This window comes from Paecilomyces variotii (genome assembly GCF_004022145.1).
Source record: "Paecilomyces variotii strain CBS 101075 chromosome Unknown C8Q69scaffold_2, whole genome shotgun sequence".
Lineage (NCBI taxonomy): Eukaryota > Fungi > Ascomycota > Eurotiomycetes > Eurotiales > Thermoascaceae > Paecilomyces > Paecilomyces variotii.
The window spans coordinates 2,115,022-2,135,593 of NW_021167141.1; the positions used below are offsets into that span (position 1 = coordinate 2,115,022).

The 20,572-nt window shown below is 49.6% G+C and overlaps 8 protein-coding genes across 8 annotated transcripts; 4 read left to right on the forward strand and 4 right to left on the reverse strand.

Moving 5' to 3' along the window:
• The first annotated feature begins 7 nt into the window (after positions 1-7).
• On the forward strand, positions 8-2,880 carry C8Q69DRAFT_457323 (pre-mRNA-splicing factor ATP-dependent RNA helicase prp16). Its single transcript, XM_028629890.1, has 3 exons — positions 8-378; positions 443-2,302; positions 2,364-2,880. Exons 1-3 carry the CDS (start codon positions 205-207, stop codon positions 2,490-2,492), a joined length of 2,163 nt encoding a protein of 720 aa, XP_028487612.1. The 5' UTR covers positions 8-204; the 3' UTR covers positions 2,493-2,880.
• Positions 2,881-4,648: 1,768 nt separating this feature from the next.
• On the reverse strand, positions 4,649-6,790 carry C8Q69DRAFT_504619 (hypothetical protein; the record flags this gene model as incomplete). Its single annotated transcript, XM_028632615.1, has 1 exon — positions 4,649-6,790. One exon carries the CDS (start codon positions 6,788-6,790, stop codon positions 4,649-4,651), a length of 2,142 nt encoding a protein of 713 aa, XP_028487613.1.
• Positions 6,791-7,141: 351 nt separating this feature from the next.
• C8Q69DRAFT_516856 (secretory pathway protein) lies at positions 7,142-7,860 on the forward strand (the record flags this gene model as incomplete). The annotated part of the gene is made up of 2 exons (XM_028633400.1): positions 7,142-7,268; positions 7,333-7,860. The coding sequence occupies 2 exons, from the start codon at positions 7,142-7,144 to the stop codon at positions 7,815-7,817; spliced, it is 612 nt and encodes a 203-aa protein (XP_028487614.1). The 3' UTR covers positions 7,818-7,860.
• Positions 7,861-7,999: 139 nt separating this feature from the next.
• Positions 8,000-9,325, reverse strand: C8Q69DRAFT_442147 (S-adenosyl-L-methionine-dependent methyltransferase; the record flags this gene model as incomplete). Its single annotated transcript, XM_028628818.1, has 1 exon — positions 8,000-9,325. One exon carries the CDS (start codon positions 9,323-9,325, stop codon positions 8,000-8,002), a length of 1,326 nt encoding a protein of 441 aa, XP_028487615.1.
• Positions 9,326-9,638: 313 nt separating this feature from the next.
• C8Q69DRAFT_457328 (dienelactone hydrolase family protein) lies at positions 9,639-11,035 on the forward strand. Its single transcript, XM_028629891.1, has 3 exons — positions 9,639-10,115; positions 10,224-10,305; positions 10,361-11,035. The coding sequence occupies exons 1-3, from the start codon at positions 9,878-9,880 to the stop codon at positions 10,881-10,883; spliced, it is 843 nt and encodes a 280-aa protein (XP_028487616.1). The 5' UTR covers positions 9,639-9,877; the 3' UTR covers positions 10,884-11,035.
• C8Q69DRAFT_457330 (carbon-nitrogen hydrolase) lies at positions 11,036-13,006 on the reverse strand. The gene has a single exon (XM_028629892.1). It carries the CDS (start codon positions 12,941-12,943, stop codon positions 11,120-11,122), a length of 1,824 nt encoding a protein of 607 aa, XP_028487617.1. The 5' UTR covers positions 12,944-13,006; the 3' UTR covers positions 11,036-11,119.
• A 698-nt stretch (positions 13,007-13,704) lies between these two features.
• On the reverse strand, positions 13,705-15,341 carry C8Q69DRAFT_516858 (WD40-repeat-containing domain protein; the record flags this gene model as incomplete). Its single annotated transcript, XM_028633401.1, has 4 exons — positions 13,705-14,754; positions 14,819-14,978; positions 15,085-15,239; positions 15,290-15,341. 4 exons carry the CDS (start codon positions 15,339-15,341, stop codon positions 13,874-13,876), a joined length of 1,248 nt encoding a protein of 415 aa, XP_028487618.1. The 3' UTR covers positions 13,705-13,873.
• Positions 15,342-15,694: 353 nt separating this feature from the next.
• Positions 15,695-19,474, forward strand: C8Q69DRAFT_156372 (leucine carboxyl methyltransferase). Its single transcript, XM_028625602.1, has 6 exons — positions 15,695-15,894; positions 15,965-16,182; positions 16,243-16,607; positions 16,663-18,353; positions 18,406-18,696; positions 18,776-19,474. The coding sequence occupies exons 1-6, from the start codon at positions 15,820-15,822 to the stop codon at positions 19,235-19,237; spliced, it is 3,102 nt and encodes a 1,033-aa protein (XP_028487619.1). The 5' UTR covers positions 15,695-15,819; the 3' UTR covers positions 19,238-19,474.
• The last annotated feature ends 1,098 nt before the right edge of the window (positions 19,475-20,572 follow it).

Sequence of the window (20,572 nt, forward strand, 5' to 3'; positions counted from 1 at the left end):
CCGCGATATCTTCTTTAGCCACAACAAGCCTGTCGAAGAGACTGTTGGACCCCGCAGCACTCTCTAAATCATGGTTGACAGGCGTCCTGACGGAGAAGGGTCGCGTGCGAAGCGACAGAAGACGGAGAAGGAAGACATGGATCCCAGGAACAATCCCTATCTGGCGCACATGTACGCCGATGAGACCAACGGCAAAGCGCAAACATGGACCGATGGCAGCGAAGGTCCCTTTGCGAAGTTCAAGAGACATCAGACGACGGCTGCAATGGCGCAAAAGGCCGAGGATGGAGAAATCAACCCATTCAATGGCAAGCCTTTCTCCAAAAAATACTTCTCCATCCTGAAGACACGCCGCGATCTTCCCGTTCATGCGCAGAGGTGAGTAGTTGACAGCAGGGAATTCGTGGGGGGATCACAGGCTAATATATTGACTAGGGATGAGTTCCTAAAGCTCTACCAGCAGTCCCAGATTCTCGTATTCGTTGGTGAGACCGGTTCCGGAAAGACGACTCAGATTCCTCAGTTTGTCCTCTTCGATGATCTCCCTCAGAGTCAGCGGAAACTAGTCGCCTGTACTCAGCCTCGTCGTGTTGCCGCCATGTCCGTCGCCCAGCGTGTGGCCGAGGAAATGGACGTCAAGTTGGGCGAAGAGGTCGGTTATAGCATTCGTTTTGAAGACATGACTAGCCAGAAGACGATCCTCAAGTATATGACGGATGGTATGCTTTTGCGAGAGGCTATGAATGACCACGATCTCAAGCGGTACAGCACAATCATTCTTGACGAGGCACACGAAAGAACCATGGCGACTGATGTTTTGATGGGTCTCCTCAAGGAGGTCGTCCTACGCCGTCCGGATCTGAAGATCATCATCATGTCTGCTACTCTGGATGCGCAAAAGTTCCAGCGTTACTTTAACGATGCTCCTCTTCTTGCGGTTCCCGGAAGAACCCACCCTGTTGAGATCTTCTACACCCCGGAGCCCGAACAGGATTATGTCGAGGCTGCAGTTCGCACCGTTCTCCAGATTCACGCCACGGAGCCGGAAGGAGATATACTGTTGTTCTTGACTGGAGAAGAAGAGATCGAAGATGCCGCTCGCAAGATCTCACTGGAAGCAGATGAGATGATTCGAGAGGCGGATGCTGGCCCGATGAAGGTCTATCCGCTTTATGGAAGTCTTCCTCCACACATGCAGCAGCGCATCTTCGACCCAGCGCCGCCACCACGGAGACCAGGTGGTCGACCTGGACGAAAGTGCATTGTTTCTACGAACATTGCGGAAACTTCACTGACTATTGATGGTATTGTGTACGTGGTGGACCCTGGTTTCTCGAAGCAGAAGGTGTACAACCCTCGTATTCGAGTCGAGTCGCTTCTGGTCTCGCCGATTTCGAAGGCTTCTGCGCAGCAGAGAGCTGGTCGTGCCGGTCGTACTCGCCCTGGAAAGTGCTTCCGTCTCTATACCGAGGGAGCTTTCAAGAAGGAACTTATCGACCAGACGTACCCGGAAATTCTCCGATCTAATCTTTCATCCACAGTGCTGGAACTAAAGAAACTCGGCATCGACGATCTTGTTCACTTCGATCTGATGGACCCGCCTGCCCCCGAGACACTGATGCGAGCTTTGGAGGAACTGAATTACCTCGCATGTCTCGATGATGACGGTAACTTGACAGCACTTGGTCGTCTTGCTTCCGACTTCCCGCTGGATCCGGCCCTTGCGGTGATGTTGATCAGTTCTCCTGAATTCTACTGCTCGAACGAAATCTTGTCAATTACTGCCTTGCTTTCCGTTCCGCAGGTCTTCGTTCGTCCAAACTCCCAGAGGAAGCGGGCGGATGAGATGAAGAGTCTCTTCGCCCACCCGGATGGTGATCATCTAACTCTTCTAAATGTCTACCACGCTTTTAAGGGACCAGAAGCCCAAGCAAACCCTAAGCAGTGGTGCCATGACCACTTCCTCTCGCTGAGATCTCTGCAGTCAGCAGACAATGTCCGTCTGCAACTTCTGCGCATCATGGAACGTGAAGAGATTGAGCTCGTTTCCACTCCGTTCGAGGACAAGAAGTACTACGAGAATATTCGTCGGGCTTTGTGTGCCGGATTCTTCATGCAGGTTGCAAAGAAGGAATCTCAGGGAAAGAACATGTATATCACGGTCAAGGACAACCAGAACGTGCTCCTTCATCCCAGCACCGTCTTGGGACATGAAGCAGAGTGGGTTTTGTACAACGAATTTGTCCTAACCACCAAGAATTACATCCGAACTGTCACAGCTGTCAAGCCAGAGTGGCTATTGGTAAGTCCTATATCTATACACAAACTTAAATTCTGGCACGATGCTAATATCTCTACTACAGGAGATCGCCCCGACCTACTATGACATCCCTTCTTTCCCGAAAGGTGACGTTCGCTCTTCTCTTCTTCGTGCAGCCGAAAGACTGGCCCGCAAGGAGAAGATGCGTGCCGACCCCAGCAAGAGACGTTAAAAAGGTTTTATGTTTCCCGTTGCGAATACTCTCATGAGACACATTGCGGCGGTTGAACCCTCAGCGGTCGTCAACATGTAGGGTGTATCGAAGGTTCTGGTCTTCCATGCGACTATGTTTTTTCTCATTTTTCGGTTCCGGAGTCTGGTAGTTCTGCGTGCATTTAGGACTTGTGAGTCCTATTTAGTGGCGTCATCTAGGCCCCAGATTGGCCTTTATAGATCGTGCTTTCCATAGCTCTGTCAAAATCCGACGCGATGTATCTAAAATTTGTCCTATGGCATCTTTTTGTCTTTCTGTACACAGGCCTTTCCAGAGTGTACAGTCTCTCAGATCCTGAGATGAAAATATAATGAAAAAAGGAATTGATTTGACATCTTTAAATGTCAAATATTTGCATTATTTGCATTTTATCATTTCATTTCGCTCCAGAATGTACCACGTACATACAATTCCCTACCGGAAGTCATTAAATTCTCGCCCGTATCTGGGTCGCCACGGTTGAATAATAAATACCTAGCCACCACCGGACTATCAACATCGTCGATTCCAGCAGCCGGATTCCTCGCAAAACCCTCCCTCGAACTCTGCAAGAGGTTCAAACGCCACCTCACGAGGACAGAGACAGCATGATAATAGATGTCTCAGTTGGTGGGGGAGTCGCCAACGAGAAGAGGACCGACGAGCACGGCGATGGCACGACGTCAGCGACGGCCGCAAATTGCTACTAACTATAACTAGACCATCTCTGACAACAAAGTTAATAGATAGCGAGTATATACTATAGGATTAGTTAATTAGCTATTCTTCTTACAAACCGAGACACATTAGCCAAGAGACAAAGGCGCATTCTAAAAGCTAATCTCGAGGACGAGGATAGGTAGACAAGGCCAAGTAGAAGACGGTTACAGAATACATTGATTTGATCGTGAGGACGTTTAGGCTTGTAGACGATTTCACGTGTACTCTGCAATCGAAGGAGGGGGGGAAAGGTCTGCCAGAGTCTGGGGTGCTCCTTCACATACCAACGATGCGTCACTCTTCTACCCACATACAATCACTCCTTTTCACTTCACTTTCAGATCTTCTTGCTACCAGACCACTATCATTGTCATAAAGATAGCCTCTTCTTGAATAGTCTGAATGACTTTCTCTGTCTCCGGAATAGAGAGAAATATTTCATACTCTATCACTTTCGGCCCAGAGGGCTGGTGTTCTCCCTTCTCAATCACTGGATCTATCTCTGTCCGTAACAAAAATCATCAACATGCATTAAAAGAAACGAGAATGCAATGAGAAAGCCCTTAGATGTGATGCCATCAGAGAGGTAAGTAACCGTTTTCTTAATCTAGCATACCGAATTCGTCTAGATTTCCTTTGCTGCCTAGACTAACTCCGTCTACAGAAGTGGAATGTGGTCGTCCCAAGACGAGGCAGTTATATCCTCCCAAAGAAAGAATCCTAAGTCCAGACGACGTCGACATAAACTCCAGGAAGAGATTCATCGGAAACAAGGACGGTATGAGTCTCTTAGAACGACTCGATCGCATCGAGTCAGAACTCGAAAGACAGAAATCCGAAATCAAGCACCTGCAGTCTACGAACGACATAATCATTCTTCGTGCAGCCACTCTCGATGACTGGAGTGGACAAAAAGTCTCAGAATGAAAAAGCATTATGATCAAATTTAGGAGGACTGGTATAACGGGCCTTGATAATTTGATGTCTTGTATGACCAAATCACTCCCGGTAGGCAATTATACCTTGGTACGTATTCCAAGTGCTTGGGACTTTTATAAAGCCAGCTTTTGGGATTTCAAAGGTCATTTATTGGTACATCGCGACGCGATAAATCCTATGGGCGTAAAGTATGTACATGTACAAAAATTCTCTCCAAATGAGGGAAGAACAGAGTGGGAGATGCGACTGGGAGAAAAGAAATGCAGGAGTTATCCGTACCATTGTCACAGGCCCGGTAAACTATTATTCCGGAGCATGATAACTGAACGTCTATAGAGTAAATGACCCGTTTTCCACATACAAGAAGAGCGTCTCTATACTTGTTTCGTCGCATTATGGATGATGTTCACACATGGTGGGTTCAAGCAGCCGATATGAGGCCTTCGAAACGCTCGTTCTACTAAGTGGTGGACCTCTCAGTTTGCACCCGGACCTGACAAGATTGTCCGTACGACCATACGTTTTCGGCCTTCTTCCCGTACATGTGGTCGTGGTGTAACATCTTTGATGTGACCAGAACCTGGCGTGTAGGCAGTTCTGCGGGGTATAGAGGCCTGCTCGGCGAGGTGAGCACCCGGCTGCGTGGGGGAGAAAGCCAGTTTCTCTGGTGTTTCGTGAGGGGCTTGGGATGCCTGTTCGTTTTGATATAGCTGAGATACCATCGTCTTCAGTCGTGTGATTTCCTCTCTCAGTGCGTGCAGTTCTTCGCTGGAAGTAGTTGGAATACTGGAAACCATTACTTCAGCGCTGGGTACATTGACTGACGGTGCCCTCTTCCCGTCGACTGCGTTCCTCTTCTCTCCAGATTGGCATGCCTCGTTTATTTCATCCTCGACCAAAGCCGCGAACGAGGAGCATTTTTCTGCTATATTTCGGTGCTGGAACGGCTCCCTTGAAATTTCAGCATCAGCGTTCCGCCACCGCTGGAAGGCAGGGTCGAAATCTGCAGAAATGTCATGCTGTCTGCGAGCTGCATTCCAGTCGAAACCGCTCCTTACAGCTGCCGCAATAAGAGTAGCAGAGACATCTTCTTGCGCGCAAGAATCGCAAAAGTGCACCATGTGTACAATTAAGCGCTCAATGCGTCTGGGTGGATGAGAGGTCGAAGACAGCATAAAGGCCACGGCCCTCTTCAATACATGTCGACCTTTCTCCCAATTTTTCCTGATAGTGTAGAATCTCAAGAACGAACATAGGGTACTGAAGTCGTCCGTGAAACCAGCCGCCCGCCAAGCCTGCATCCAAGCCTCTGCTCTGTCAGGCTGGTCAAAACGGAGCGCTGCAGCAATAAGAGTACCATACATAACCGGATTGGAGGCGGCTACGGGAGGGACCACAATCTCTATTCCATTAATCACCTTCGACTTCCAACGAGCTGAAGGAGGGATATTGGCAGGGTATCCTTGTCCCATCAGCATTTCGAGAAACAAGTCGAAGTTTTTGAGATCTTTCGATTTTCTAAAGTATGTCAGAACCGAAACGATCACCGAGGGGTTTAGTTCGAATTGATTTGGTAGCATTGTCCGCAGAACGAGATCAACCAGGTCATTTTTGCGCGTTTTCGTAAAAGCCATGATCATCACCTGAAAGGCTCTAGGGCGATCCGGCTCCTTGCTTGCCATCAGATTATCCGAAATCCGTACAAGCAGTTCCGGCAAAGGCATTCTATTGCTTAGGTAAAGGTTGATATCATCCCGAAGGATCTCATCGAGCTTGCAACGCTCCGACCGCAGTTCGTTAAATGCTCGGATATGCATATCTTTTGCGAGATCGTCGAAAGCTTCATCCTCTCTGTATCTAAGAGCATAGATTCTGTTCTGCGTCATCCGCAATTGAGCCATCAGCTCTGTGACGTTTAATTTTGGTAAAGCCGAATCTGTCGGATAATCGAGAGGCAGGCCGGAATAGTTGGGAGCAACAACAGGGCGCAGCAATAACCGGATAGCTAACTGTCTCAATGCTAGTTTTTGAATTGCTTTAGTCCGAAGGGGATCGCCAGCTGTCCACGGCGTCTCGAAAGAAGTGAATATGTCATTTTCTTCCTCCCCATCTTCGTCAAACAGTGTCTCCTCCGCCTCCGGTTCGGGAGGAACCGCCGCTTCCGTAGTCTGAGATGGAAGCGATTCTTCGAATTTGTCGAATTGACGCTCCAGCGTGTATTTCTCTGGTCGCGGCGATTCAATGTTTGTTCGGAATCCAGCTGCAGTGCTGTATTGTCGTACTTGCATTTGCCGAGAAAACTGTCCGTTTCTCTTGCGTGAAGAAAGGGCCTCCAATATCCGTTTTTCCTCATCTACCAGTTCATTCACCTCCTCTTTCACTGCCGCTATTTTCTCTTCCCATTCATGTCGACGCTTGTCCTTGACCCGCGCATCGGCTAATGCAGCTGCCGCAAAGATACTCGAGTATAGTGCTGTCACTGAATTTCCAATTCGGAGCCGTCGACGGCTCGCAGCAGTTGCTGCTCGTGAACTGATGCCGTTGGCAGCCGTACTTAGACAGGAAACGCAGCGACAGGCCGACTGCGACGAAGCGGCTCGAGACCACAGACCCTGCATTATGTCGGCATTGCTGGAAGGGTCCGGAATTGGATAATATAGGGCGCTCCGGCGATCTAATTGAAACGCCCTAGGGCACAATGGCCACGATAGAAGGGCGTGAGAAACGAGGGAGTCGGTGCAGTGGTGTGCAGCTCGCGGTTGTTCGAGTCGGCTTCGTTTTGCGTGGTCATCGGCGGACTTCCGGCTCCGGGCCGGCGGAATGCAAACGCTGCAAACAAGCTTCGTTCTGGACATTGACAATAAGGAGAAGATACTCGAGAGGCTGCCAGAGGGGTTGATTTGGAGCTCTTGGATATCAGGCTCCTCTTGTCATAGTATCCTACTAAGCAGGCTCTGTCGACTTCTACTATGACGCCTGCGTTCATCAGTCTTGTCACGGCTCTGCTGGGTCTGACCAGCATTGCCAACGGCCACGGTTACCATCCACCGGCCACGCAGCAGGGCAACCTCGACTGGGCTACGATGCACATGCAAGGTAATTCAATTTCTGATCGGCGAAATTACTGATTCTTCGATCGCATTGCTAATACATTCAATAGAGGAGCATCATATCGACAACTTCGACGCTGCTTCCTTCTTTACCCTGCACGATTACGACGGTTCTGGCGCATGGACACCAGACGAAGTTCGCAAAACTTACGGTCTGGATGATGCTTCTACTGCAGGCGTCAGTGAAGACAAGAAGCAGGAAGTCGTCCGAGAAGTATTCACGCTCTTCGACCCCCTAAAATCGGGTGTTATCTCTTTCTCCGACTGGATGCGTCTCAACCAGGCTGGAAGGAAATTGCCAGATTTCGGCCTTGGTCCAGGCCACCATGGAGACATGGAATATGAATACGAGATCCATCACTTCGAGAAGTACCACGGTGACGATGCAACGGAGGAGGAGCTTACGCATCCTGAGGATATTGAGCACTTCCGGAAGCATGACGAGGAGGAGCTGGCCCAGGAACGGCTGGATCAGCTAGAGAAGATGCAGATTGTTGAAGCCAACATTCCGCAGAAATTCCTCCGACAGACATGATCACGCGGCGGTTTTTTAATATGTATATATAAGATGATTTATGGTGTTTATCAAAAGACCGTAGACAACTGGTTACACGGCATTGCGCACGGATTTGGAGCTCATGAAATACTTGGAAGATCGTTATCGATTACATATCAGTTCAATCTAATGGTGCCACGGATGATGTGTATTTGTATCCATTAGGAATCCCCGAATATCAACTCAATGTCAAAAACGCAATGCATCACTCCTGGTGCGTAAGTCTTCACTTGCTCAACATGTTGGCACTGCATGCTGGCCAGTGATCCAGGTGAGATGGACTTCTTATCCAATAGAGTTGAGAGCGACTGAAATTCCCCAAGAATGTTGTTTTTCTTCTGGTCAATTTCCCGAATGTCGACATTCTCATGCACATGAGCCCAACCGCCGTATCTTCGATCGAGGAGTCTGTAGGCACATTCATATGCCGGCTTTGACGTGGGTAGCAGACCGAGGTTCACATGCCGTACACTGTTCCATGATCCCCTAGGTTCCATGAAGTCCTTAACCTGTCCTAATATGTCCGCCGCGAATTTGTTGTCTCCGTGAAAGATGACAACCCTGTGAGCGTCACTAAGCTCGTCAACAAGCTTTTGTAACCCCCCTTCTAGTGTGCCGTCGTCGTGGATCTGTACAACTTTACAGCCCCAGCCATTCTTTATACATCCCCTACGCAGTCCTTCCACTGACCACCCGTTAATCTCGAATCCCCAAACTCTCTTCACTCCTCTCTTGAGGTACGAAAACACAAAGTACCCGATTCCGGCGTACATGTCGACAACACTAATATCCTGGACCTTCTCTCCTTTTAGGGTCCCTTCATCAAGACCATCGAATCTGATACCTTGCCCTAATATCCGAGCCTTTTCCGTAATGTTACCGCGGGAGAACATAGTATGGAGAGGTGCCCAGGTCTGAAAGATCCCACCATTTTGGGAAGTGTGCACCCAGAATGCGGACGCAAAATCAGCAGATGTAGGCTGTTGCTCCTCTCTATCCCCCGATTGTGGAAAGGGACCAAAATCACCATACAGTGGTACCAGGCCTGTGGGACTCCGCATCCTGTTCTCCCTGCCAGTGTCGTTTCTGGCTTCGATAGGAGCATTTATTGCAACGTGAGTAACTCCCATACTGCTAAAAGCTGCAGCTATGGATGCATAAAGAGTCACTCGTTGGTCATTATCAAGGTCTCTGCATATAGTGCCCCATGCAGGAGGCGAGCTGAAGGCATTTGCTGGCAATAGTAGAAGAGGCTGGTAAACAGTGAACCGTTTTGGGAGAGACGAAAATAGAGCCTCTCTTGTAATCCCATTGGCTGACAGCACAGATGATGATAGATTGTTTATCACAAAGTTCTGAATACCGGCTTGAAGTGGGTTCATGTGCTTTGGACGATCACGCTTGTTCTTTGCGCTAGAGGGTCTCTCAACCCGACGCTCTTTGCTGGTTTCTTCCAATCCTCCTCTGTGGCTATCATAAGTACTCATGTTGTGTATTTTGACTTTTGGTAAGGTGGTATCATAGAGAAGACCCCTCGGTCTCATCGAGAACTTTGTGACACTCGTGTAGGTCGATTTAGATTTCTCCCCATCATCATCACCATCTGTGTTTTGGGCAACTTAGTAAGTAGGGCGGTTAACTATCCCCTGGACAGCTTTGTTATGCAACGCTGGTAGAAGCAAGCGTATTATTGCTAGATAGACTAACTGCCTAGTAACATGCATCATTTCTGCAGCGATCTAAGCTTGTGTGCACACGCCAAGGCAGCAAGGCAGACTGCAGCGATATCTCCGTGCTTAACTCCGACTCCCGTCCCCTCATTTCCATCGAGAGTTGGTTTGCGCATCGAACTCAGCGTATCAACCTGACTGAAATCACTCAAGATCATCTTCAGCTCTTGGCAATTGTGTTGGAGAATCGATCTCTATTCAATTAGCGACAGGGAAGAGCTTGCGAGGGAGCTCTTATCAAGTGGCACTCGACATCAAGTCTACTAAGTACCTATTAATATCAGCACTGTTTCGCAACCCTAGACAAATATGTCTTGCCCTCAATGCTTCAGTGGCTCAGTGCACGACGGCACTCCCAAGGGAAAGGTTGTCAAACTTCATGGGCTGGATGCGTACGTCTCCGAGCCTGAAGAAGGCAAGCCAGTCAAGGGAATCATCATTATTATCCCCGATGCGTTCGGATGGGAGTTTCCAAACAACAGAATCCTAGCGGACCACTATGCGGAGAAGGGCAGCTATAAAGTGTACCTGCCGGAATTCATGAACGGTAAGCTTCGTTACTGATCCCAGTGATATATGTACCCCGGTAGTAAACCGCGCATATCTGGTTGCGCATTGGACCCATGTAATCACGGATACTAATTTCTTACGATAGGAAATTCCGCACCTCACTGGATCCCAGGGATGCTGTACGGTCTCTTCGACACCGGTTCACTGTGGTCGTGGCTGCTTAAGCCGTAAGCGTCTCTCACTGACTCTTCAGAATCCATGTATGCTGACTATTTATGTCAGATACCAAGTCGGCTGGCTTATTTATGGCATGGTCCCCTTTGTGATTCGCAATAGCTTCCCCAAGACCTGGCCGATCGTCAAGGATTTCTTCACTGCTGTGAGGGAGAATGAAGGCGCTCACCTTCCCATCGGCGCTGCCGGTTTCTGCTGGGGCGCCAAGCACACGGTGAATTTGGCCCAGGGCTACGAAAGCAACGGGAAGCCTCTCCTTGACGCCGGTTTCACGGCTCATCCAAGCAACTTGGAGATCCCTGCTGAGATCGAGAAGATCAAGAAGCCCGTCAGCTTTGCAATTGGTGACAAGGATATCCAGGTCAAGGTGCCACAGATTGAGCAAATCCGACAGATTGTCGAGGCCAAGCCTGATGGTGAGAAAGGAGAAGTCAGGACCTACTATGGCGCAGGTCATGGATTCGCCGTTCGTGCGGATCATATCTTGAAGGATGCGGAGCGACAGGCGGAGGAAGCGGAAGACCAGGCTATTGACTGGTTCAACCGCCAATTCCAGGGAATTTCTTACTAAGGAGTTACGTTTTACTCCTGGATGTAATGTTTTGGTCACTAATAATCGGAGGGGTGGAGGCTAGGAGGACGATACTAGTATCAGCTACGAGCTTCATATATTGGATACGCGATGAGAATGATAGTCGCTAGGTTATTTGAATTCTTTATGCTTTTAACATCGAACTATCTTCAGACTTCCTAGCTGCGGTAATTGATTCCTCATGGTATAAATCAGCAGCATGACTAGTCCACCCGTTAAAAGTATTGTTGGCCTCTCCTCTGCCTATCACTTTTCGAACTAGCATACATGCCTGCTTTGGCCGTCTTGCTCCCCATCCTCACCAGACCGACAAGATGATGAACACCTGCAAGAACGCCATCGATTACCTGGACGTCCTCACCTACAGCTTCCTCGACGGCAGGTTTCAGCATGGTCATTCCAACGCATCCCAGTGTCAATGTATCCGCTCCTTTGGCTACCAAGTCTTTGGCAACACCGCACATGATATCGAGAACTTCTTTCTGAGGCTTGCTCTCAAGCTCCAGAACCCCCAGTCCACAGCTTCCAACACCGACACAGAAGTCACCGAAGCCGTAGTGCCTGATCGCATCCTCCGCCATTGGTTTTGATCTGTTCGATGTCGCAATCATTCCGAAGCGATTACCCAGCGTCCGCGCCGCGAAGAGACTTGCTTCCATGATCCCGATCACTGGCTTGTCTAGCTCCTCTCTCAGAGGCCTGATCAGAGAATGGTCGCTGTAGCAGGCCACGAGGAAAGCATCGTACTTGTCAGCCATGGGTATGATAGCCCGCACAGCTGCCGCAGTAGACATGACACTGTCCATATGGCCTTCAATGGCGGTTGGCGCTGGAGTAGGTGCAGTGAAGCCATGAACTTCCACGTCTGGAGGTAGGGTTGGCTGAAGCATCTTAACGCAATTATCTGTCATGAACTTCGTCGCATTCGGGTTACAGAGAAGAATACGGATCTTCTTGCTTTCCTTAGTAGACGGCGATCCAGAACCAACAATGACATATTCTCCAGTATTAGGACTCGCGGATCCGTCTCTTTCGTTCAGCTTTGGAGGCTCAATGACTCCAGTCTGAGAAGTTATCCTCCCATAATGCTCAATACGTCGATGTCTTGCGAAGTCGAATGTTCTCGTTTTCCCCGGCCTGCACTGATCGAGATCACAATCCGCAATGATCACTTCATCATCCTTCGTCTTGCTCTCTGCGATGATCCGGCCCTCGGGATCGGTAATGCAAGATCCGGCTATCAAGTCATACTTCCCATCATCCAAGCCACATCTCGCAGCACTGACTGAGAATGTGGCATTGGTGTACGAATGCGCCTGCATGGAAAGCTTATGTTGGAAGATCGCCGTACGTTCTGCCTCCTCGGGGGATTCGTCTGCTGAAGAACCCCAGAGTTCAGGAGCCCATCCGGCGGTATTGTAACCACATAGGACGACTTCCACGCCTTGAAGGCCCAGAACACGCCATGACTCTGCCCACCGGCGGTCATTACAGATCATCATTCCGAAGATAGGATCCCCACGTTCGGGAGGGGATGTTGTCAAGTCAGGTACGCGGAAGGCTTGCCATCCTAGGTTTCCTGGCTTGAAATATCTCTTCTCCAGTTGATTTATGGCGTTGGGATCCGGCCAAGGCTCAAAGTCTCCTGGGAGATGGATCTTGCGATACTTCGAGATGATAGAGCCCGTCTTAGCATGGTAGTAGATGCAGGTATTGTAATGCTCGCTGTCATCTGTCGCTTCGGCGAATCCCACGCAAATGTCAACTGCTAGCTGCTGTGCTTTATCGAACAAGGCTTTCGTGTTGGGAGCCGTCCGAATATCTCCGTGCTCAAACCACGACTCCAGTTCCTCTTCATCCGCGAAAAAGTATCGCGGAAAGAATGTTGTGAAAGCCGTCTCTGGGAAAACAACTAGCTGTGCGCCCTGCGATGCAGCATCATCCAGAAGCTTGAGCATTCGAGATAGAGTCTTCTCGCGGGGATCTGTAAGATGGGTAGAGCCCATCTGGGCCGCTGCGATGCGTATGATTCGAGGCATCTTGCTGGACCGTAAATAGAGGGTTTTCTGAGACCTAATCCGATACCCCGTTTATACTTCAGAGATCCACCGGATATATATACTTGAGCAAGGCTAAGTTGTGGTGCTGATAGACGGATCGGCCGATATCCTTATCAGCTTATCGGGCGACGATCCATTCGCAAAATTCCTCGATATGTCCTTATCACATTTGTAGCGGGGGAAAGGGTTAGTTTCTATGAGCAACTGGAAGGGTTCGTAACTAACGACTGAGGTGATATCTTATCAGGTAAAGTTCTAGTTAGTCGATTTAGTGTTGGAAAGCAACTTGGAGTTAACCACGACGTGGATGCCTTGCCTTTTATGCAAAATGCGATTAGGAGCAAGCATATTGAGAAAAACTGATGCTCTATGAGCTGTATTTATTGAAAGACCGCCGCACCTGCACGTTCTCGGTCCTACTGCACTGTGTCGAATCCTAAATGGCATGGAAACATGGTCTAGGATACCAAAGAACCTGCTGCAGACGGATGACTGACAGATCACCTGCACGTGCGCTTTGTACACCGACACACTGCTGTTCATCCAACCTGTAAGACATATTTTGAGCATGTACTTCTCCGTCGATTGTTGAATACAATTGCATTTATGGATATATGTTCGCAATACGCACAACGATCAATGCCAGATAGGGTAGTATATTTAAGCAGATAAGAGTTCGTGTCAAAGATGCTTCGCCCAAAAAAGAGATGTTCGCCACTGTCACAATATGCAACACCACTTAGCCTGGGAATCAGTAATCAGAGTAAGATCCGCTAGAAACGAGAGTATAATGATATGGCTAGAAATTCAATAATCCATCACAGAAGAGCCGAGTTTGTCGTTCGAATCAAGAACTCTGAGTAACCAGATGATTAGTGATGTATTTCCGTCTGCGAAAGCAAGAAGAACTTACGAGTATTGTTTTGTCAGAGTACCCTCACCCCCCTTTGAGAGATCGATGTTGAAAACATAGAAGTTGCCTTCACTGGTCACCACCATAACCTGAGGAGTATTATTACTCATTGCAACAACACTCCTTACTGGCCCTGAACCGCCAACTCCGCCGGATCCTTGGCCCGACTTAGGTAGTTTAATCCAGGCAAAGTCCCGTGCCGGCTCCCACATTTCACTCACGCCCTTTGGGAGATAACCGCCGACAGTAGCGGCAAAGGTATTCCCAACATTCTGCGATGTCCGTCTGATAATCCCCATGAAGGTGCCGTTGTGTTTTCTTGACGATATATCGGTTGGATCGTCATCACCGGTTGGTTCCTCGGATTCATATGGCAACCCGTAAGAACTCTGACTAGCTGACCGATCACGGGAAGATGATGTGGAGGCGGATGCAGCTCCAGAGGGCTGGCCCTGATGGCTTAGTTTGAATATGTGGATTGTTTCAGTGGCCGAGGATACACAGAGAAGGGTTGATGTCGTGTTGAATGACATGCTGTATATCCTCGAGGGCATCGAACCTCTGCGAAACTGATATAATTTATGACCATCAGGCACTGAGAAGACTCTGATGATCGTTCCTTTGTCAGATGCAGTAGCCAGGAGGGTACCCTCACTGTTCAAGGTAATGCAAGATAGGGGAGATCGATGCGCTTCAATAACGTTGATGGTCTCCAACTTCAGCGCATCGAATATCAACACCTCGCCGCTTGTCGGGGAGATGTGAGTGGCTCCTGGAGGAGCATGAGATGGAGGCGCAAATGAAGAAGGGGGGGCCTTCTGAGGAAGAGGGTATGCGAGATAGCAGCTGTCAGAGGAAGGCGACAATGCGCAGATAGCTGTGAAATATTAGAAACGCATCTGGTTGGAACGGGGGTGATAATATATGTCTCGCATGCTTACCGTTAGGGTTTGGCGACGTCTCGATAGTATGCAGAAGCTTCATGGTCTGAATGTCGTAAAGATAGATTTGGTCCTCCAGTACTATCACTAATCGTTTCCGGTTCAGTCTGACCGCGAGCACGGTTGTCGGAAACGTCAGTTCACATATTGTGGATTGACGCTATGCAGAGTCCAGTGTCAATATATTGCAAGCTCAGTCATGCGAGAAATGCAGATAACAAGCCTGTAATACAGGCATCCTGACGGTTTCTAGGACATCTACGGACCTTAGTATTCATGATCTGGAGACGTCGTGGAGATAGGATGAGGGCCACGAGAGATGTGGAAAATAGCATCTCCAGGATGGCAATGTTTCCTTCCTTGGTCTCATAGCTCTTGGAAAATGGGTCCGTCGTGAATATACGGAAACCCTTGGAGGTACCTGGGAGGTGTCAGTGGTCTAGAACGTGTCTCAATATTGGGATTTCATACCAACAGCTAGATAGCTGTAGTCTTGGTTGAAGGTCACAAAATTCATCGCCATCTTGCGCGATTTGATCAACCAAGCCCGGCTTATGTTTACGAACAAAGTATTCCCTGTGTTCAAGGCAGATAAACCCCGGCCGTTTCAAGACGTACCCCGCTTCACCAATCAAAAGGTAGATGAGCAAGAACTGGCCATAACAAGGCCTGTTCACCAGAAAACAGGAACTCGTGTACCACTCCGGTTATGTAGACGTGTCTGATCAAATAAATCCTTGTTTGTTTCGAAATGAAGGAAAATACTTGATCAGACCGCAGGCATCATCGTAGGAATCAGTAAGCCGCGCAGGGTGTTCACGGGAACAGATGTTTGGAGGCGTCTCTATCGCTTGGCTGCCCGGGGAAGCGCGCGCCAAGCGACGGACGCTTGGACCACACCTTGATTGCCTTCCCGCTGAGCATGTCGGAATTTAAGAAAGAAGATTATTTCACACAATCCAGAGCATTCTTGCTTAGCCTCCAGCCAAAGCTCTTCAGCCATGGCTCCAGTCAAGATACCGGCCATGGCCACTGCAAGTACAAAAGCGGAGAAGGAGGCGGACTTGGTGATGGGGGTAAGCTACTGCTACAATAGAGGTCTGAAATGCATACTGACGCATATTGAAATTTTTTGGTCTTGATCAGACGAACAATAGTAGTATCGTATCCAAACGCAGCGTTGAACTCCTCTACTACCCCCAACCCCATTTCTTTCGATACTTCGTCAAGAAGCCGCAACGGCGTGCCCCACTAATAAATCGAGGATACTGGCTTCGCATGTATGCTATGACAGAGACAGTCCGCCGTTTCCTGGAGGAACCATCAGATAATCCAAAATCCGTGCTCAACCTTGGCTGTGGATTGTGAGTCCGGATCTTGTAACTGAAGTTGTGCTGGGCGTAGGCTAAGACTGGGTGTCGTAGTGATCCTCTTCCCTTCCAATTGCTCAGCACAGAAGAGTCCCTGTGTAAAAATGCAACCTTTGTGGACATTGATTACGAAAAACTTATGATCAATAAGAGAAACGCCATCGAGAAAACCACAGAAATTTCGAGTCTATTGAAGGATGTAGAGTTCCTTTCAGATGAAAATGCGGTGCTGATCCGGAGCAAGCATTATGTTGGCGTCGGCTGTGATCTCAAGAACCTGAAGAAACTGGGAGAAACTCTGAAGACGATTATTGGAGAGGGCCAGTGTTCGATTCTTTGCACTGCAGAAGTCTCACTCACATATATGGATGTCGAGTCAGCAGACGCTGTCATCAAGTGGACATCTAGTCTCAGCCAAGGTTAGCCCGAGATAATCGTGTGCAGACTGTCGTAGCACAATGCTCACCTCAATAGATGTTCGATTTGCTTTGCTGGAGCAATTCTTCCCAGACGGCCCGGATCATCCCTTCGCTGCTACTATGATGAAACATTTCAACAAGTTGCGGGCACCGCTTCATTCGATCCATCACTACCCCTCGCTCCACGACCAAGAAAGGCGATTCCTTGATGCTGGCTGGGGACGCGCACATGCAAGGAACCTGTGGGATCTGTGGAGTGATAACTCCTTCCTCAGTAGTTTCCGCAGAATGTCTCTCGACACGTACGAAGTATTCGACGAATGGGAGGAATTTGCACTATTTGCGTCCCATTATTTTCTCCTCACTGCCTCGACGGGCAAGGAACCTCCTCGAAACGGAGAACAAAGGCAGGCTGGACCCCAAGACTCTGAACTCGCGCTTTCAAGCGCTTTCCGGCTGATTCCGTATTGCCCTCCTCGATTTAAAGGGCAACGACGCTATGGTGCGCTCATCCCGGACAATGATCGTCGCCTGGGTCATCATGGTGGACAGGGAGCCCAATCCCGGCTTTCGACTTCGGACATCTACACTCATTCTCCTGGCATCAAAGAGTCTGGAAGATCAATGCCGCCGAAGGATATTCCCGCGAGAATATGCCATAGCGTGACGAGTCTGAATGAGGAGGATTGTCTGCTTGTGGGTGGGCGAGCGGCACCAACAACAGTTTTCGGTGACTGTTGGCTAAGGAAGAACGGCACATGGAAGAAGACCCATGACCTTCCAACTCCTCTGTACAGACACAGCTCAACCAGATTGACTCTTGAAGCTCTTGGTGACTGTGTTCTCGTTTACGGAGGCAAGTCAGCCAAAAGTGACGTTCTGGGTGAATGGACCTTGTGGAACTCTGAGATTGGATGGCAAACAGTTGAGCAAGTAGGCCACAGACCTGCCCCTCGATTTGGAGCATGCATGGCATGCGTGGACTCTTCTTCTGGAGTTCTCTTTGGTGGCATCACACAAGATGGTATAGTTCTAGACGACTTCTGGACATGGAAAGTGTCACAGCGCGACGATGGATCCTTTTTCGTCGAACTGAGCGACCACACTGAAGATCTTCGGGCTGCATCGCCTCTATCCAAATTCATTGGACGATTTGGCGCTACGGTGAACGTGATTCCACGGGGACTGCTCATCATCGGTGGCATTTGCGCAAGAGAAATCATTCCTTCTCAGTACGAAATTCTGCTACTCAACGTGTCTGATATCTTCAGAGCCATCAACTACGAAAAATCGTGGGACAACAAGCTACTATCCTCCATTGGCCTGGGGGTCGAATTCAATGGCCCACGACCATTGCTCGCTGGTCATGTCTCCTGCACTCTTACTGAGAGTCAAACCTTGATTCTAGGAGGTGGAGCAGTATGCTTTTCTTTCGGCACTTGCTGGAACGAGGGCACGTGGCTCCTCCAGAGTGCTGACTCTGACAGCCAAAATACATGGTCCGTCATGCCTGAGGCAGAGGACAAATCACCGGATGAGACACAAGAGACTCCTAAGCGCCTTCGACGTGCAAAAGCTATGAATGGTGACCGGTCGATCCCGAGGATATCTGTGGAAACTTCTTCTGAATTTGAAAGGATCCTGGAGGCTTCCAGACCGGTCGTGATTCAAGGGACCGACGTTGGCCCATGCACGGAGCTCTGGACGAAGGACTATTTGACGAACACTGTCGGCAGTGATCGCAAGGTATCTCCCTCGTCCGCCCCGTTCCGTATGTGTTTAGACTAATCCTTTGCAGGTCGTAGTACATGAGGCTCAGACTGAGAATATGAACTTCCAAACGAAGAATTTCTCGTATGTCACCAAAGGATTTGGATGTTTCCTGGACGAAGTGCATGCCGGTGGGCGTCAATATCTCCGTTCCATTTCTTCTGAAAAGCCCACGAAGATGCCAGCAAACCTGGCAATTGACTTTCCTCAATTGAAGGATGACTTCCGTCTTCCAGCTGAATTATCCTTTGTGACGGAGAACATGCACAGTTCTCCGTTGAGAATATCTGGACCGGTCACGATGTGGCTCCACTACGATGTGAGGATCCTTCGAACTATATCAGATATTGCATATTCTCCAAGCTAAAATAGAGTGTACTGACCTATAACGTCTTCAGGTAATGGCCAATGTCTACTGCCAAGTTCGCGGGCGGAAGCGAATGGTGCTGTATCCTCCTTCGGAAGTCCAATACCTCCAGCTCCCCCCTGGGGCTTCTAGCTCCACCATCGACATCTTCCAGAATGGCCCTGACGGACCGATTGTGTCTATCCCGTACACGTCGCCGCATGAAGTACTCCTGCAGCCCGGCGACATCCTCTTCATCCCACCGCTATGGTTACACACGGCCGCTCCCATGGGTGAAGTGAGCATCGCCGTGAATGTCTTCTTCCGGAATCTCACCCAAGGCTATGCCCCGGGGCGAGATGTTTACGGGAACCGCGATCTCCAGGCGTATGAGAAAGGACGAAATGATGTGATCAAGATTGCTCGCGCTTTCGATGGACTGCCTCCGGATATGGCCCAGTTCTATCTTCTCAGGCTTGCCGACGAGCTTCGAGAGAAGGCAGAGCGCGATTGAAGAACAAAATCCAGGGATTAGCCGTCCCCTCAAGGATCAGTTGAGTATCCCAGCCAGGCTCATCTCTTTAGGGAGATTCGATTGCTTGTCTCCCGAATGCCCAGGAGCCTGCCATTGGTGGACCACAGCGGCGCACCCGATCGGGCAATTGGCCTGAGCGTGCGATAGCAAGAAGACCCACTTTCCTGTATATCTTCTCTTATGAGTATGATTATTATTATCTGGCAGGAAATAATACGAGTCGCCAGAGACATGCCATCGCCACTTTTTTAAACCCGACAGCATTGCAGCGCTTATTTAATCCTGAGCATTCCTATGTTATGGACACCAGGAGGATTTCCCATTGTTGGAGGATGACACCACGGGATGGAGGGGCAGTTCTTCCCGCGACGAGCAAGACGTCATCCAAAGCTTGTACTTTTTAAGGTTCCAATGCCGAGTTCATGCGAAAAATCTACTGATTCGCAGAGAACATGGACAATAATGAGAGAAAGCACAGAACGAGCGACAGACGATGGTCAGCCTCGTCGCCCGTAGACGACCATGACTGGAGAAGGGCAATTGTCCGTCCTAGAGTACCGTCCTCCACGAGTCCAGTCGAACTTCGTGGAGATCCTGCAAAGATTACGAGTTCGGGCAGCAAGTTTCCCACCTGGGAAATGCGCTCTGTGATTGCTTTTCTTTTGCAACAGCCACTTTTTCAGCTGAGCTGCGAGCCGGAAGTGATCGCGTGGCAGGCAATGCATTGAGGAGAAGGGCTGGATTCCATGGAACGGCCTGGAGCCTTACAGCGTGGCAGCCTCTGGCGGAAGATAATAGACATCATAGGCAATAATAATGACAAGGAACTGGGTTAACTGAAGAGTGCTCGTCGTCTCCAAATCTGGGAAATGGTCAGGGAGTCGCCGGAGACGGAGACCCGCTGCTCTGGTACGATCAGCTGTCAATTGATGTCAAACCGTAGCGCTGCTGATATCCCAGTGGGAACAGCACAGCGCTTGTTTTGGGCCACGCGAGAATGGAGTATCTAGTGACGGCTCAATACCGCGACAGGTGGAATCGACGTTGTTTTGCCCCCAACTCCAATTTCCGCAGTCCATCTCGCGGGGGAGCAGAAAGATGACCGTCCGACCTGGATCATGGAGGGGTCAGCGAAACGGGGGGATGGATGTGGAATTGTGGATCCAGCTGCAAACGGACTTGCCACTCGACGGGGAAGGGTGTGGTGCTGTCTGATCCGCTATTGGCCACAGGGCCGCACTAGCGCGACCGGGGAGCCACGGCTTGCAGCAGAGGGTGAGTGGGGCCGGGCGCGGGGGACGAGCCAGTGCCGGC

What these genes read in the sequence shown, in the direction of transcription:
- C8Q69DRAFT_457323 (XM_028629890.1), top strand. Translation starts at nt 205, where the DNA reads ATGGACCGATGGCAGCGAAGGTCCCTTTGCGAAGTTCAAGAGACATCA. An exon ending in CTTCCCGTTCATGCGCAGAG is followed by an intron (nt 379 to 442) that starts GTGAGTAGTTGA and finishes ACTAGGGATGAG; the next exon opens with TTCCTAAAGCTCTACCAGCA. An exon ending in TCAAGCCAGAGTGGCTATTG is followed by an intron (nt 2,303 to 2,363) that starts GTAAGTCCTATA and finishes TCTCTACTACAG; the next exon opens with GAGATCGCCCCGACCTACTA.
- C8Q69DRAFT_457328 (XM_028629891.1), top strand. Translation starts at nt 9,878, where the DNA reads ATGTCTTGCCCTCAATGCTTCAGTGGCTCAGTGCACGACGGCACTCCC. An exon ending in CCTGCCGGAATTCATGAACG is followed by an intron (nt 10,116 to 10,223) that starts GTAAGCTTCGTT and finishes TTCTTACGATAG; the next exon opens with GAAATTCCGCACCTCACTGG. An exon ending in TGGTCGTGGCTGCTTAAGCC is followed by an intron (nt 10,306 to 10,360) that starts GTAAGCGTCTCT and finishes TATTTATGTCAG; the next exon opens with ATACCAAGTCGGCTGGCTTA.
- C8Q69DRAFT_457330 (XM_028629892.1), bottom strand. Translation starts at nt 12,943, where the DNA reads ATGCCTCGAATCATACGCATCGCAGCGGCCCAGATGGGCTCTACCCAT.
- C8Q69DRAFT_156372 (XM_028625602.1), top strand. Translation starts at nt 15,820, where the DNA reads ATGGCTCCAGTCAAGATACCGGCCATGGCCACTGCAAGTACAAAAGCG. An exon ending in AGGCGGACTTGGTGATGGGG is followed by an intron (nt 15,895 to 15,964) that starts GTAAGCTACTGC and finishes GGTCTTGATCAG; the next exon opens with ACGAACAATAGTAGTATCGT. An exon ending in GACATCTAGTCTCAGCCAAG is followed by an intron (nt 16,608 to 16,662) that starts GTTAGCCCGAGA and finishes TCACCTCAATAG; the next exon opens with ATGTTCGATTTGCTTTGCTG.